The sequence below is a fragment of the Eleutherodactylus coqui genome, chromosome 8, assembly GCF_035609145.1.
Source record: "Eleutherodactylus coqui strain aEleCoq1 chromosome 8, aEleCoq1.hap1, whole genome shotgun sequence".
Taxonomy (NCBI): Eukaryota; Metazoa; Chordata; class Amphibia; order Anura; family Eleutherodactylidae; genus Eleutherodactylus; species Eleutherodactylus coqui.
Window position 1 is genome coordinate 138,773,872 of NC_089844.1, and position 12,884 is coordinate 138,786,755.

Genomic DNA, 12,884 nt, shown 5'->3' on the forward strand with positions numbered 1-12,884 from the left:
GCCTCGTTGAGCGGTCTCCGCTCACATGATAAAAATGTAGTGATCTACAATTAGGACTGATTCGCACATTCATGGTAATACGCAAATCGCTCGCATTGGATTACACAATTCCGTTCACATTAGCGGGTCAGAATTACATAATCCACTTGCAGAAAATGGAACGTAGCATGCTCTATTTTACTGTGGATATCTGCAGCATAGAGCTCATTGTGCGCCATGGTCATGGATATACCTGTAGGCTATACACTACTACATTGTGTACGGGCTGCGGGTACCAGTCATTGTTAAGTGATGGTGCAGGAAATACAAAGTGGATCCCACATACGGCCGTGTGAGCCTGGCGTTTAGACCGCCACCTGTTATATGTAATTTACAAGAAGCCCCGGGAACGCTCGCCTTCCTGCAGTTCCAGGAGCAGCTTGTTGAGCGCCTTCTGTGTGAGACCACCGCACCGTGGCGAGATTACGAAGCCTCAGACATTTTTTTTACGCCCCATCCCTGCCACTAAGGTAATGAAATACCCCCGAAAAAGCATGGGAGGAGGAGGGATACCCGGTTTAATTGCTCCATGTGCCCATCCCAACCAGGCCCTCGTAATTACCCCTCTCTTCGGACATACCACACAGTTTACATTATTACTTCTATCTAAGATTTAGGGAACACCGAAAAGGGAAAGGGGGGGGGGGGGTGTAAAATTATTTTTAGGGAGTCAAGTGAGCAATGGGGCCTGGAATTTTTCAGTTGTGTCCTGAAGTTCAATCGGTGTTCCTTCCATTATAGGCCTAGCCATGTGTCCTATAAGTAGATTAGGGCCACAATGGCTATGTTTCTGAACACTGGTATCCATTTTGGGGTACAAGTCTAAATTCATATGTATGCTGTTCAAAAAAAAACTTTTTAAATTGACAATTGCAAAAAAAAATGAAAATTGTAATTTTTTTCTTTCTTATGCGTCGCTTGCATTCATTTTGAAACTGTGGGGTAAAAATGTGCAGTACACCCCTAGATGGATTTAAGGGGGTCTAGTTTTCAAAATAGTGTGGTGTGTGGGGGTTCTCCATCGTTTTTGCTGCTCAAGGGCTCTACAAGTGGGCGATGGGGCTTAACCCTCTTAGTGACGAAGCCTGTTTGCGCCTCAGTGATGAAGCCAAATCTTTAATATCTGACGTGTCACTTTAACATAGAATAACTCTGTAAAGGTTTTGCACATCCACGTGATTCTGACATTGTTTTTTCATCACATGTTGGTCTTCATTTAGGTGGTAAAAATAGACCCATAGAATTTGTGTATATTTATGCCAAAGTTGGTAAAATTTTAAAAACCTTAACTTTCCTATACTGTACAGACTTTTTGATAAGATATATATTTCCATCTGTTTACTTTATTTGAATAACATTAATTTTTTTTTAACCATTTAGGAGACGTACAAATTTAACATTGATTATCAACGTTTTGAGGGACACTTTATTTTCTTCTTGTAAAGTACATATAACAGGCAGCGATCTGATTAACGCCGGGCTCACATGGCCGTATGTGGGATCTGCTTGCACCACTGGCTGTTCCTTTCGGTTTGGGCCCGGTTGTGCGTACAGACATAAGATAAAGGCCACAATGGGCATGTTTCTGAATACGGGACAAACGGGAGTTTCCATTTTGAAGTCTAAATCCTCATTTCCATGTGCACTAGAGGAAAAAACATGTCCTAAAATTACATTTTTGCGAAAATATGAAATTTTATTTTTTCTTCTCTAAACTGCATTAATTCCTGACATAAAACTGTGGCGTCAAAATACTCATGACCCCCCCCCTTCCTTGGTGAATACATTACCCCTTTCCTCCATATGACATAAGGGTACGTCATGGCTGCTGGGTACTTCCCGCAACTGGACGTGCCCTTACATCATGGGGATAGCAAGGGATCATAAGAGATCTTGCGCTATCTGGCAGCGGGAGCCGGCTGTCACTAATAGCTGGCCTCCTACTGCAACAGTGGTAATGCATCGGAGATGCCCCCCCCCCCCCCCCCCCCGCGCTATTAACCCTTTACCTGCCGCGATCTATGTAAGGTTCACAGAGGGAGCGCGCTCCCTCGGTGATATTATCGGGCTCTCGTGATATAATCGCAGAGAGCCCGGCTGATTGCCATGCCAACAGGATGCCAGATACCGGCGTCCTGTATTGCCATTGCCTATGATCTCTAACAAGTGATAAGGCATTGCGGGAGAGAAGTTCTGCAATGCCTTATTATACTGATCAGAGCTGGTATGGTGTAAGTTCCCCAGAGGGACACAGATGGGATAAAAAAAATCAAAATAAAGTACAAAAAAATTAATAAACTTTTTGGGGGGGCTTTTTCTTATATTTGCATAAAAAAACACTTATTTGGTATTGTGTTGATAATGACACGTACATTAAGTTAAACATGCTTTTTATCCTGCACGGCAAAAAGCGCTAAACTGTGGCAAAGTGCTAATTTTAAGCATTTTGCCTCCCAAAAAACGCAATAAAAGTGATCAAAAAAGCCGTGCACCCCAAAATAGTGCCAATAAAATCTACAGCTTGTCTTGCAAAAAATAAGCCCTCAGAGAGCTCCATCCATGGAAAAATAAGTTACAGGACTTTAAATGCAGCAATTAAAAAAAAAAAAATCCAAAAAAGGGTTTTTATTGCAGAAAAGTATATATTAAGTATATAAAATATAAGACTTCTGGTATTGTAATCGTGCCGGCCCGCAGAAAAAAATGGATTGTCATTTATGCTACATAATTAACGCTTAAAAAAAAAATCTATGGCAGAATTGATTTTTCTCTTCCTGCGATCATAAAAAAATTTAAGTTTTACAATCTAGTCTATGTACCCAAAAAAGGCACGGATAAAATCTACAGATCACCACACAAAAAACAAGCCCTTATACGGCCGCGCCGACAGAAAAATATAAAAGTTATGGCTTTTGAAAAATGGAGCTTAAAATCAGCCAAAAAATCGTTGCGTCCTTAATCCCAAAATAGACCATGTCCTTAAGGGGTGCAGTTTTTTAAAATGGGGTCATTTGTGGGGGTATCTATCATTCTGACCAGCCATGAGCCTTTGCAATCTTGGCTGTGTGTAGGGAAACAAAGGCCTCATGTCCACAGGGACAGATCGCCAGCGGGTGTCCCGCATGCGTGATCCGGGCCCCATAGGGATGCATTGAACACCCGCAGGTAATTAAATATATGCGGATGTCATTTTCCCTTGAGGCGCGGATTGCGTGTGCAGGAAAACACCCACACCATGCTCCATTTTAGTGCGGGTCTCCCGCGGGGATGGCTCCCACAGGCTTCTATTGCAGCCTATGGAAGCCGTCCGGATCTGCGACACACCCGCAGCTGAATTCCTGCTCTCCAGCGCGGGAGCAGTAGCTAAGAAATAAAAAATAGAGTTCATGGCGCATGCACGCTGCCGGCGTGCCTGCACATCCGCCGGGCCGAAGCAAGATGATCCGTCCGCGACAGAGGGCAGATCCGCAGCGTCCGGATAGGTAAGTAATGCTTGCTTTTTAGCCTCATGTCCGTGGGAAAGGGACCCACTGCGGGATTCTGCATGAAGAATCGGCGGCGGGCTTGATTTTCCCCGTGGACATGAGGCCAAAGTGTTCCTCAAAATGTTAAATTTACGTCTCCTAAATCTTTTAACCAAACATGTCCAGAATAAAGTACAGATGGAAATATATATCTTATCAAATATTTGTACAGTGTTTGCACATGTCTGATATAGTGCAATTGAAAATGTGGAAAAAATGATGTTTAAATTGTTCCCAGTTTTGGCGCTTTTAATAAATATGCAAAAATTCTAATGGTCTATTTTTACCACATAAATAATTGAATTTTGTCATAATTTATTCAGTGAATAAGCCTGTTTGCGCCTTAGTGACAAAGGGGTTAAAGTGCAAAATTTAAGTGCACAGCATGTCCATTTATGCTGCCATTTTCAAGACTGTTGCAAAGTTGCACAAACCCAGTATGCGGCACACAGCGTTGGTTGTGTCCCCTGCTGTATGCTCCCCCTGCAGAGATGCAGTCCTAAGCTGTCACTCATGGTTCAGGTAGCCGGCTCGTGGGCGACTTGTCCTTCCGTCCTTCTGAGGTCGGTAAAATGAGTACCCAGCTTGGGGGGTAATAAAAATTACCTGAAAGCGCTGCGGAATAAGTTAGCACTATACAAATAACCAGATTTATTTTATATTTTTAATATACACCATAAGGTAAAGGGTATTAGTGTATCTTGATGCCACCGGAAGCAAGGGGTTTGATAGGAGGAACACCCCTAGCTCCCGATTGGGCCAAGGCTGGCAGGTCCTAGGAGCACAGTGTGGATAGATGTCTGCGTTCTGTGCACATTTATGCTTGGGCTTACATTATTAGCTGTAAATGCTGCCATGTTAAAAGTGTAACACGGCAGCATAAACATCTAATATAAGCCTAAGAAGAAATATTACCCTCACCCTAAGGTCCCCCGCTCACAGCTGCCGGCTTCACTGCTTCTGCTCTGCTCCACTCCGTGGATTCTCAGCTCCGTGTCGGCCACTCCCCCGCTCACACCTGCCGTGCTCATCGTGTGCGCTCCAGCGCTGGGACTGTCAACTCCGTGGACGCCGCTTCCTCGCTGACAGATGCTGCCCAGGACTGTGAGAGCCGTCCCCTCGCTCCCACACTGAAAGCTGCTGCTCTGTGCCCTTGAGCTCCGGCATCGGGAAAGCCGAATCAGGTGGGGGAAGTCCAGTGGCGTGTGCTCCTGCACTGGCCGGCCGCCAGATACGACTCTCCCCCTGGGTGTGTCGCCGCTATGCAGCTGCCGGTATCTTCAAGTTAAATCGGTTGGGGGTGGGGGTGCCTGCTGTGGAGCGCCGCCGGCGGCACAGCAAAATCGGCTTCAGAAGGTTTTTGGCTTAGTGGTAAAACACTAAGGCGGGTTGTGCTTCGGTGGACAGGAAGACCGTGGGAGCTCTGCCTGTGCGTTGGAACCAGGCCTCCACTGTATGTTTTTTTTCTGGTAACTTGTAGTGCCCTTCCAGGACCTATGTGCCAGGCTGCTGTGCAGCCAATTGGGCACAGGGGGCATCAACCCCCTGTCAATCTTGACTCCACCAGGACTTTCTGGTGGCGTCAAGATACACGAATACCAAGGTGTAGAGTAAGCGCCTATAGCATGGTATAGTCCTCATATTACCCAATGCAGGGCTACATGTGGCCCTGTGCATGCGACCTAAGGGTATGGCAACTCTAACACCAGCATTTGTGATGTTGCCAGAGGGACAGGAGAGCTTGGCTTGAGTTGCATTTAGATGGCACTGCCGATTGTCGTTCAAACAGGCGAACAATGACCGCTTGGTCTAAACGTGAGCCAGGCATAAAAATGATTGTCTCGTTAATGTATCGTTTGGTTTAAACTGTCCATATACAGCGAGTGTGAAAGACTAAATGGCTCATCTAGAAGGACCCTTAGGTTCGTGGTAGTCTTGGTGTGACTGGACGTAGAGCACTAGTTGGTAGGTCCTCGTTGAGCCACTTCATTCTTTGGCCGTAGGGTTAGATCTCGGGTAATAAGGTGCTATGAGCCTTTGGTATCTTAATGTGCACTGTAAACCTTCTTATATTCTAGTACGTTTCCTTCAAGAAAAGTAGCTCTAGAAGTGGAATAAATTTCGAAGCACTTAAACTGTCATCTCTCATTCACGTGAATGTAGCATTAGCGCATGTTCTAACTCTGCTTCATTCACTCAGGGACCGACCAGACCGCAGTTCTTGGGATCCGTGGGGGTCCTAGTGGTTGGACCCGAACTGTGGATAGCCTATAACTTGGCACAACCCCTTTAAGCCACTTTGGTAGCCGTGTTCGTCTGTATAATAAATACTACTAAGGTTCAAATGCAGCAAATAAAAAAAAAACACGTTCCTATAAATTTGTGCAAAGGAATCTCCTGTAGGAGTAATTACAGCCCGGAGATGCAATGTTTGTCATTCATTCTCCTTGTATACTAAGGATGGGGCCTGGACTTGTCCCAGAAGACTCCTGGTAAATACCACAGATTCCTCCATTGTTTCCTCTTTGTTGTACAGCAGAAGGGATCCAGGCCGGAGCCGGGCATGAGAACCGCTCCTGTGTCACACCTGAGAGACTCGCTGTTATACTGGAGTGAAAAGTTTTGTGACCTGGCTCATACATTATACATAAACTGCAGAAACCGAATACCGGTGTGTGCAAAATGTGGTGGAGCCTCCTGTACAGGGAGCAGGACGGCGCATGGGAGGCGGCTCTATCTGCAGCGCCTCCGCCGGCCTGCAGCTTATTCCGGGGACCACTAAACCTGAAATGCTGGTTGCTCTATACCTGCTGGTTACTGTCATAAGCCCATCGAGAAATTTGGCAAATATTAAGACAGGTCACTTCGCTTCATAGGAAAAAATCCTCTATCACAACACAAAGAATAGACCTTTATTGAAGTCCTTTAAAAACAAAACATTTTCTCATAAATCCCTGTTCCATAATGTATTACTGGAATTAGCTCTGGAGATTTATAATTGACTTAACCCACAGAGTCCGCTGCAGATTTAGGGGTAAATCCACACCAATATCCGTATCAAAATCCTCCTGTTACATGCAGATTTATACACGGATCCTTGAGTGATACGAAGCTGCCAGAGACTATATTAGGGCTCCTTCACACTGGCGAGAAAATCAGGCGGTTTTCTTGTGTTGCTTAAGAGAGAACGCATGATTATGAAACCAATTAATTGTAATGGTTTCGTTATTTGCGAGGTTTTCATGCCTGCAATGCTGCGTGAAAAAAAGAAATTGCAACATCTTTCTTTCTGAAATATCGCCCATTGATTTAGATGGCCTGGAGGCAGCAGCAATCCCCTGCTGTGGCTGTGACAGCTGCAGCAGGGGATTCCTTCATCCAGGGTTTCACCTTGTTTCCAATGGGGCCGGCCGCAGCAGCGCTGGCTCTATTGAGAACCTAGTGAGAACATCACAATCTCCTGTCGCTGCTGTGGCAGGGGATTCCTTAATCACTGAACACTGGCAGCAGCAGGATGTTCAGTGATGAGGAGAATCCCCTGCTGCTGCTGTCACGGCTGGAGCAGAGGATCGCTATCTTCTCCCCCATGGAAAGTAGGGATTCCCTGCAGGGATGAGTCGCTGTTTTCACATGAAACTGCCTCTCATCCAGGGTTTCCACATGCATTGTGAGGGAGATATCGGGCTGTGAATCATGGCCTGATGGTGCTCCCCCAGTCTGCAGGAGCCCTAACTGGTGACCGCTAAGGTCTTCAGAGACTTTTCACACTGGGAAAGAGGACTTTGATTGAAATCCTGGTTAACGGATAAGGATTTCGAGAAACGTGATATACGGGTACTGGATTTCCAACGTGGATCCTCTGGAATAGCTGACTGGTGCACGGTCGTGTCGGGACAAGACAATCCTAAAAATAAACAAACTGTTTAATTAAAGTTTTCTGCTGAAACGTTTGTTGGCGCCCGGACACTATATGAGCTATTCTGCAACCTCCGTGCTCCAACACAATCACAGATCACCGGGGGACTGCCGAGCCCAATACCAGGAGCCCCTCACAATCCATTACACACAACTATGGCTAAGATACAGATTGTAAATGGGACTAATTCTTGTGCAGGCTTCTAATGTGGAATGTTGTGTCACGTTGTCTTTTCCGTACGTGGGTTTCATTGTTTGCACAAATTTCACAGCTGACTTGATGCAGAATTGGCACAGATTCCTTGTCAGATCTGCTGTGGCAACAAGGTCTAAAATGTGCATTTTTTGCAATCCGTCTGCAGCATTTCTGCTACATGTTATCGAAAACAATCAGGAGAGTTGTGAAATTGGGTCGCAGCTGTATTCTATGCACTCTTCTACGGGGTATTCTGGTAACGACTTTATATTAGCCAATTGTTGATGCAATTACGCAATGTGGTTTTTGTAACGAGTGCCTCCAGTCTATAATGGAGGCTTACAAGGAGCAGCGGCTATACTCATGACTGTGCCGCGGTTATTGAAAGGCTCGCCTGATCAGCTGTTTGATGCCTTGTTATAACCGCTATGAATTACACTTGGGTTTAGCCAATCTCTGTGACCTCGGCCAAAGTAATGCGGCTGTATGTGAGCTGCACCCAAGAAACGCCATCCGTGTCTTCTCCGACCCACTTGGACACTGAAGATTGTGATCTGTTATCTGTGAAGACGGATGTGGATACAAAAGGCCTTAATTTTTTTCACACAGACCATCGGCTCTCGTGACAAACCGTGCATGTGAATAGCCGCCTAGACAATAATGGGGTCGTACGTGGGATATATGAACAGCACATAGCCAAAATAGAGACCGCTCATATCCTCAGGCTGAGGTGGGTGTCTGGAGAAGTGAGGATAAAGCCGCTATATCCGCGGTTCCTTCATGCGGTGTGAGGTATACTGTCCGTATAATGGCTGCTCGCTGGATACAAGGCCCCGCTTTTCTCGTGAGGAGCTGGGTGGTTTACTTATAAATGTTTTCTTGTGTTTATGGGAATTGCTACATGGAGACGGCTTGTTGTTCTCGTCACGTAAACATTTATATTGAAAATGGCGTCCTGTTTGACAAGCGCAGAGTTTACGATGGCTGACCGGTCGTGTTAGGAAGTGACTTGACTATATATCTCGGCTTCACTGACCGATGGTTTTCTTTCTTTTCTCTTTCAGAGCGGAGAAGACAGAAGTGTTAAGTGACGACCTCCTAAGTGTAAGTAACCTGTAATCGCATGCGACAAACTACTCATCAGCTGGTGATCCGTCATCTACATGGGAGGGAGTTGTCTATCCAGCAATGACTTCAGACTCTAATTTGCTTCTGATAAATGAAAGCAGCCGCAAAGAAATCGAACTATCCGTAAAGTGCTGCGCAACGAGCGATCACAATTTGTCATTAATTGCAGGGCTGCTCAGTGACTTGCAAGGGCAGAATTCAGCCATTCAGTCTTAGTGATTTCAGTAATGGTACACTTTCCAACAGTCTTTGATCTATTACCGTTTATCGTGTGTTCAGGTGGGGTGGTTGGGGTGCTGTTAAAACTGCATTAAAAAACACCTGAAAAAGCATGCACGGATTTGCCATATTTTTTCGCTTTTTATCGCAGCTGCATTGGAAACTTCGGCAAAACATTGTGTGGTTGTTCAGTTGCAGGTTTTTATGCAGTTTTATCTTGCTTCAACTGCCCCGTCCGATTACAGCCTTTGAGAATTAGAACACACGGGTGTTTGGGTTTTGGGTAATTTGCACTAAAATCAGTCATTTTAGGCCTGTTCCTGGCTGATCTGGGGCAAAACTTAACATGTCTCCTGATTATGCATGTAATGCTAGTATGTAGGGGATGTCTATTATTGCAGTTGATGATGCAGCACCTGCCAAAAGTTTGGAGACTCCTTAGTGTTGCATGTTTTTTTCTATTTTGTACATTGTAGATTCATATTGAAGACATAAAAACGAGACAAGAACAAATGGAATTACCTAATAAAGTATTAAGCCAGAATGTATGTTCTTTGTTTCTTAGAATCTTGAAAGTTGCCCCGTTTGCTTTGACAGCTTTGCACTCTTGACGTTCTCTCAATCAGCTTCATGAGATAGTCGCCTAGAATAGATTTCCAACAGTCTTGAAGGCTTTCCTAGAGGCCTTAGCACTTGTTGGCAGCTTCTCCTTCAGGCTACGTTCACACAAGCATATATTGCACAAGTTTTCGCCGCCGGATGATATATGCTACCCATCTGATGTATTCACTTCCAATACCTTAGATCAGATGTCTGTTTTTACTGTGCGTAAAAAAAATGGCTGACCGGAAAAGATAAACCATATGTGTGCCTTCTGGTCAGCAGTTTTTACAACAGCCCGAAAAGATAATTCTGGAACTATCTTCCATCCAGAATATGGCGGCTGATCCCATAGACTCCTGTAGGAGCTACCAAAAAAAAGAGGTGGGGGGGGGGGGTGGAGTTAAGCAGCGTCTCTGCATAACTTCCTTCCCCTTCCCTCCCCTTCTTCGACTTTTGCCGGCTGTTGGCAAATAGGCGGGTGGCTTTAGGACTGGGTGAGAGATTTGCACACTAGCTCTGGCCCATTCCCATTGCGGAGATGGTGTTGAGCAGAGCTGAACTCTCCCCCTTGGCCCGGCGGTGTTCCGAGTGTGGCATAGACACGCTACACTCAGCCGTCTGTACGGGCGCATAAACAGGAGGCTGCCTCTTGTTAATGTGATTTTCGGTCACGCTGTGGTCATGACCAGGTCGAAAATCGCAGTGCCTGTGTGAAAGAGCACTCACTCTGCAGTCCAACTTAATCCCAACCATCTCAATTCAATCTAGGTTGGTGATTGAATGAAAGCCCTCCGTCATTCTCCTCGATCAAATAGTCCCATTTGGGATTGTCCTGTTACAGAACAAATGTTAGTCCCACTAAGAGCAAACCAGATGGAAGGGAGTCTCTGCAGAATGCCATGGTAGTTAAGAATAACTCAACAGTAGTGTCATCAGCCAAGCACCCCCACACCATCACACCTTCTCCATGCTTCATGGTGGAAACCACACATGTAGAAACCATCCGCTCAGTGTTGGATGGCTTTCATGATTTCACTTGAAGATTCCTTCAAAGTTATTAAAATTTTCCAGATTACCTAACCTTATCTTAATGGTGCTTTCTATTGAGAATACTGTAGATGACCTGTCCTCAGGATAGGTCATCAAGAATTAATCTTCTCGGCTCTGTCATTTGGGACAATGACTGACTGATTACCTGAGCGGGCACATGCTATCTGCGCTACAAATACAGAGATCAGAGCCGAAGCAGCAGAAGTCTCAGCACTGACCTCAGTGTAGTGGCCGGTGCTGGTAACTGCAGACACGGTTCTCATTAGAAATTAACACGAGTCTTACCTGCAGTGATGTCACTCTGAATGGAGCATTGGTCGAGCATGTGCAGTCAGGAGGCCATTCATTTAGTGGGGAATGATGGAAATTCCAGAGCGGACGCTACTTGGGTAAGTCAGCGGTCCCACTGGAAGTGAATGGAGTACTGTCCAGGCATGCTTGGCCACCCCTCCATCCAGAGTGACATGGCTGCAGTGACAGGAGAACGGGACATGGAAGTCCTGCTAAGATCGGCAGGCTTCTCAGCAGTTAGAAATTCTGCAAACTAACTTTTGACCAGGCATACTTGTTAACTGAAAACCATTCCAGGTGACCACCTCATGAAGCTGATGGAGGGAAGTGTGTGCAAAGCTGTCATCAGAGCAAAAAAAGGGCTGCTCTGAAGAATCTAAAATATAACACACATTCAGGTGTAACACTTTTCTTTGTTTACTGCTTAATTCCATATGTGTTCCTTAATAGCTTTCATATCTTCAAAATGAATCAATGTTGAAAGTTAAAAAAACATGGAGCTAACAGGTGTGTCCAAACTTTTGACTGGTACTGTATATGAGTAAAGTTCACAAAAGATGGCAGGCAGAGGTTGTCCCCCATCCCTCCAAAGCCATGCAGAACTCCACATCAATACAGTACATACAACTTTTCTAAGTAACCCGGCCTGCTCTCCACTTGTGATGGGGGTCATGTCTGAATCGGGGAGGTCTATTAACCACAGCAGTCAGATTATAGCAAAAATGCTGTGTGAGATGAAGAGCCGAGTCCTAACTGGTACTTGTAAGGCTCAAGCTGCTTCTCTGCACCTGACTGTGTCCAGCGCAGTTTGGGCTCTGGCCATGTTTTTGTGCACAAGCCTCTATCCTCATGTTGTTTTTGGGCAGTTTTTCCACTGAACTATTTCCAGACTGGTGACAAACAGGAGCAGGCAGAAGAGAAGAACAATCGGCTGGCTTTCCTACAATTCAAGCAGCAGGCAGGGTGTGGGGCTGTCCCGGCTGAATCATCGGCACAGTTTGGCTGGTGTCGCTTTTGTTTACACACTGCTTTTTCTCAAATTTTCTGGTATTTTTTGTGCTAACCGCTGCACACCTCATTAGTCTGGATTTCATGAAGCCATTGTAGAGTCACCCAACACTGTGTATACAGTATATATTTTCCAATGCTTCTTTCCAAAGCTGGGAGTGGATACCAACATAGAGAAAGCTGGGAGACAAAATAGTGTAAAATATGAACACTAATTTTTTCCCTCATTTTAAATGTCACTTCTGTCACCTCTGAAGTCTACTATTGTCTTTAGCTTGTATGGAGATTTTATTTACCCTATTGTAATTATTTGCTTGTATAATCTACAAAGACGAGTAAAAACCCTTTTAGGCACAATGATTTTTGCTCAGCAATCGCTGAAAGCCGTCTTTTGAGCGATAATCATTGTGTCTAACTGCACTGACCATGGTGCAGTTTTTCGTTAAGCCGTTGCTGATCTTTCAGCATGCTGAAAGATCAGCTATCAGTTGCCAGGACTTCACAGCAGGATACAGCTGATAATATTGTTTCAGCTATATCCCGCTTCCTGAAGACAGGCGGGGTATGAGGAACAGAGCAGTTTGGCTGTGTTCTCCATACCCCGCTCGGAGCGCTCAGCTGTACAACAGCCGGGTGCTGAGAGCGCAAAACTGCTGTATGCAGAAGACAAGCGAACCCGCTTGTCTTATGCATCCCCTGCTCACAGCACAAGGTGATAGCTCAACATTTGTTTTACAGTGCAAGGTGATCGCTCAAGCACACAAGGAGTATCACTCAAAAGATTTTTTTTAAATTAAAATCGTTTTCTAAACCAGGCTTTTAGGGATAAGGAGAGCCAACAATTCTCAACAAATTATGGCTCAGAAACAGGCGGTGGTTTTTATTATCCATTAAACAGTTGACCTAAAAAC

At 45.2% G+C, this 12,884-nt stretch overlaps 1 protein-coding gene across 4 annotated transcripts in view; it reads left to right on the forward strand.

Annotated features, from left to right (window-relative positions):
- The window catches only part of ARHGAP17 (Rho GTPase activating protein 17), a 131,460-nt gene that overhangs the window by 59,429 nt on the left and 59,147 nt on the right, over nt 1-12,884 (forward strand). For all 4 annotated transcript variants that reach the window (XR_010786414.1, XM_066576546.1, XM_066576548.1 and 1 more), the window contains exon 2: nt 8,739-8,778. Coding sequence is in view for 3 of the 4 variants with exons in the window: in XM_066576546.1 (XP_066432643.1) it covers nt 8,739-8,778 (40 nt within the window). In the remaining variant the exon portion in view is untranslated. The remainder of the gene's footprint in view (nt 1-8,738; nt 8,779-12,884) is intronic.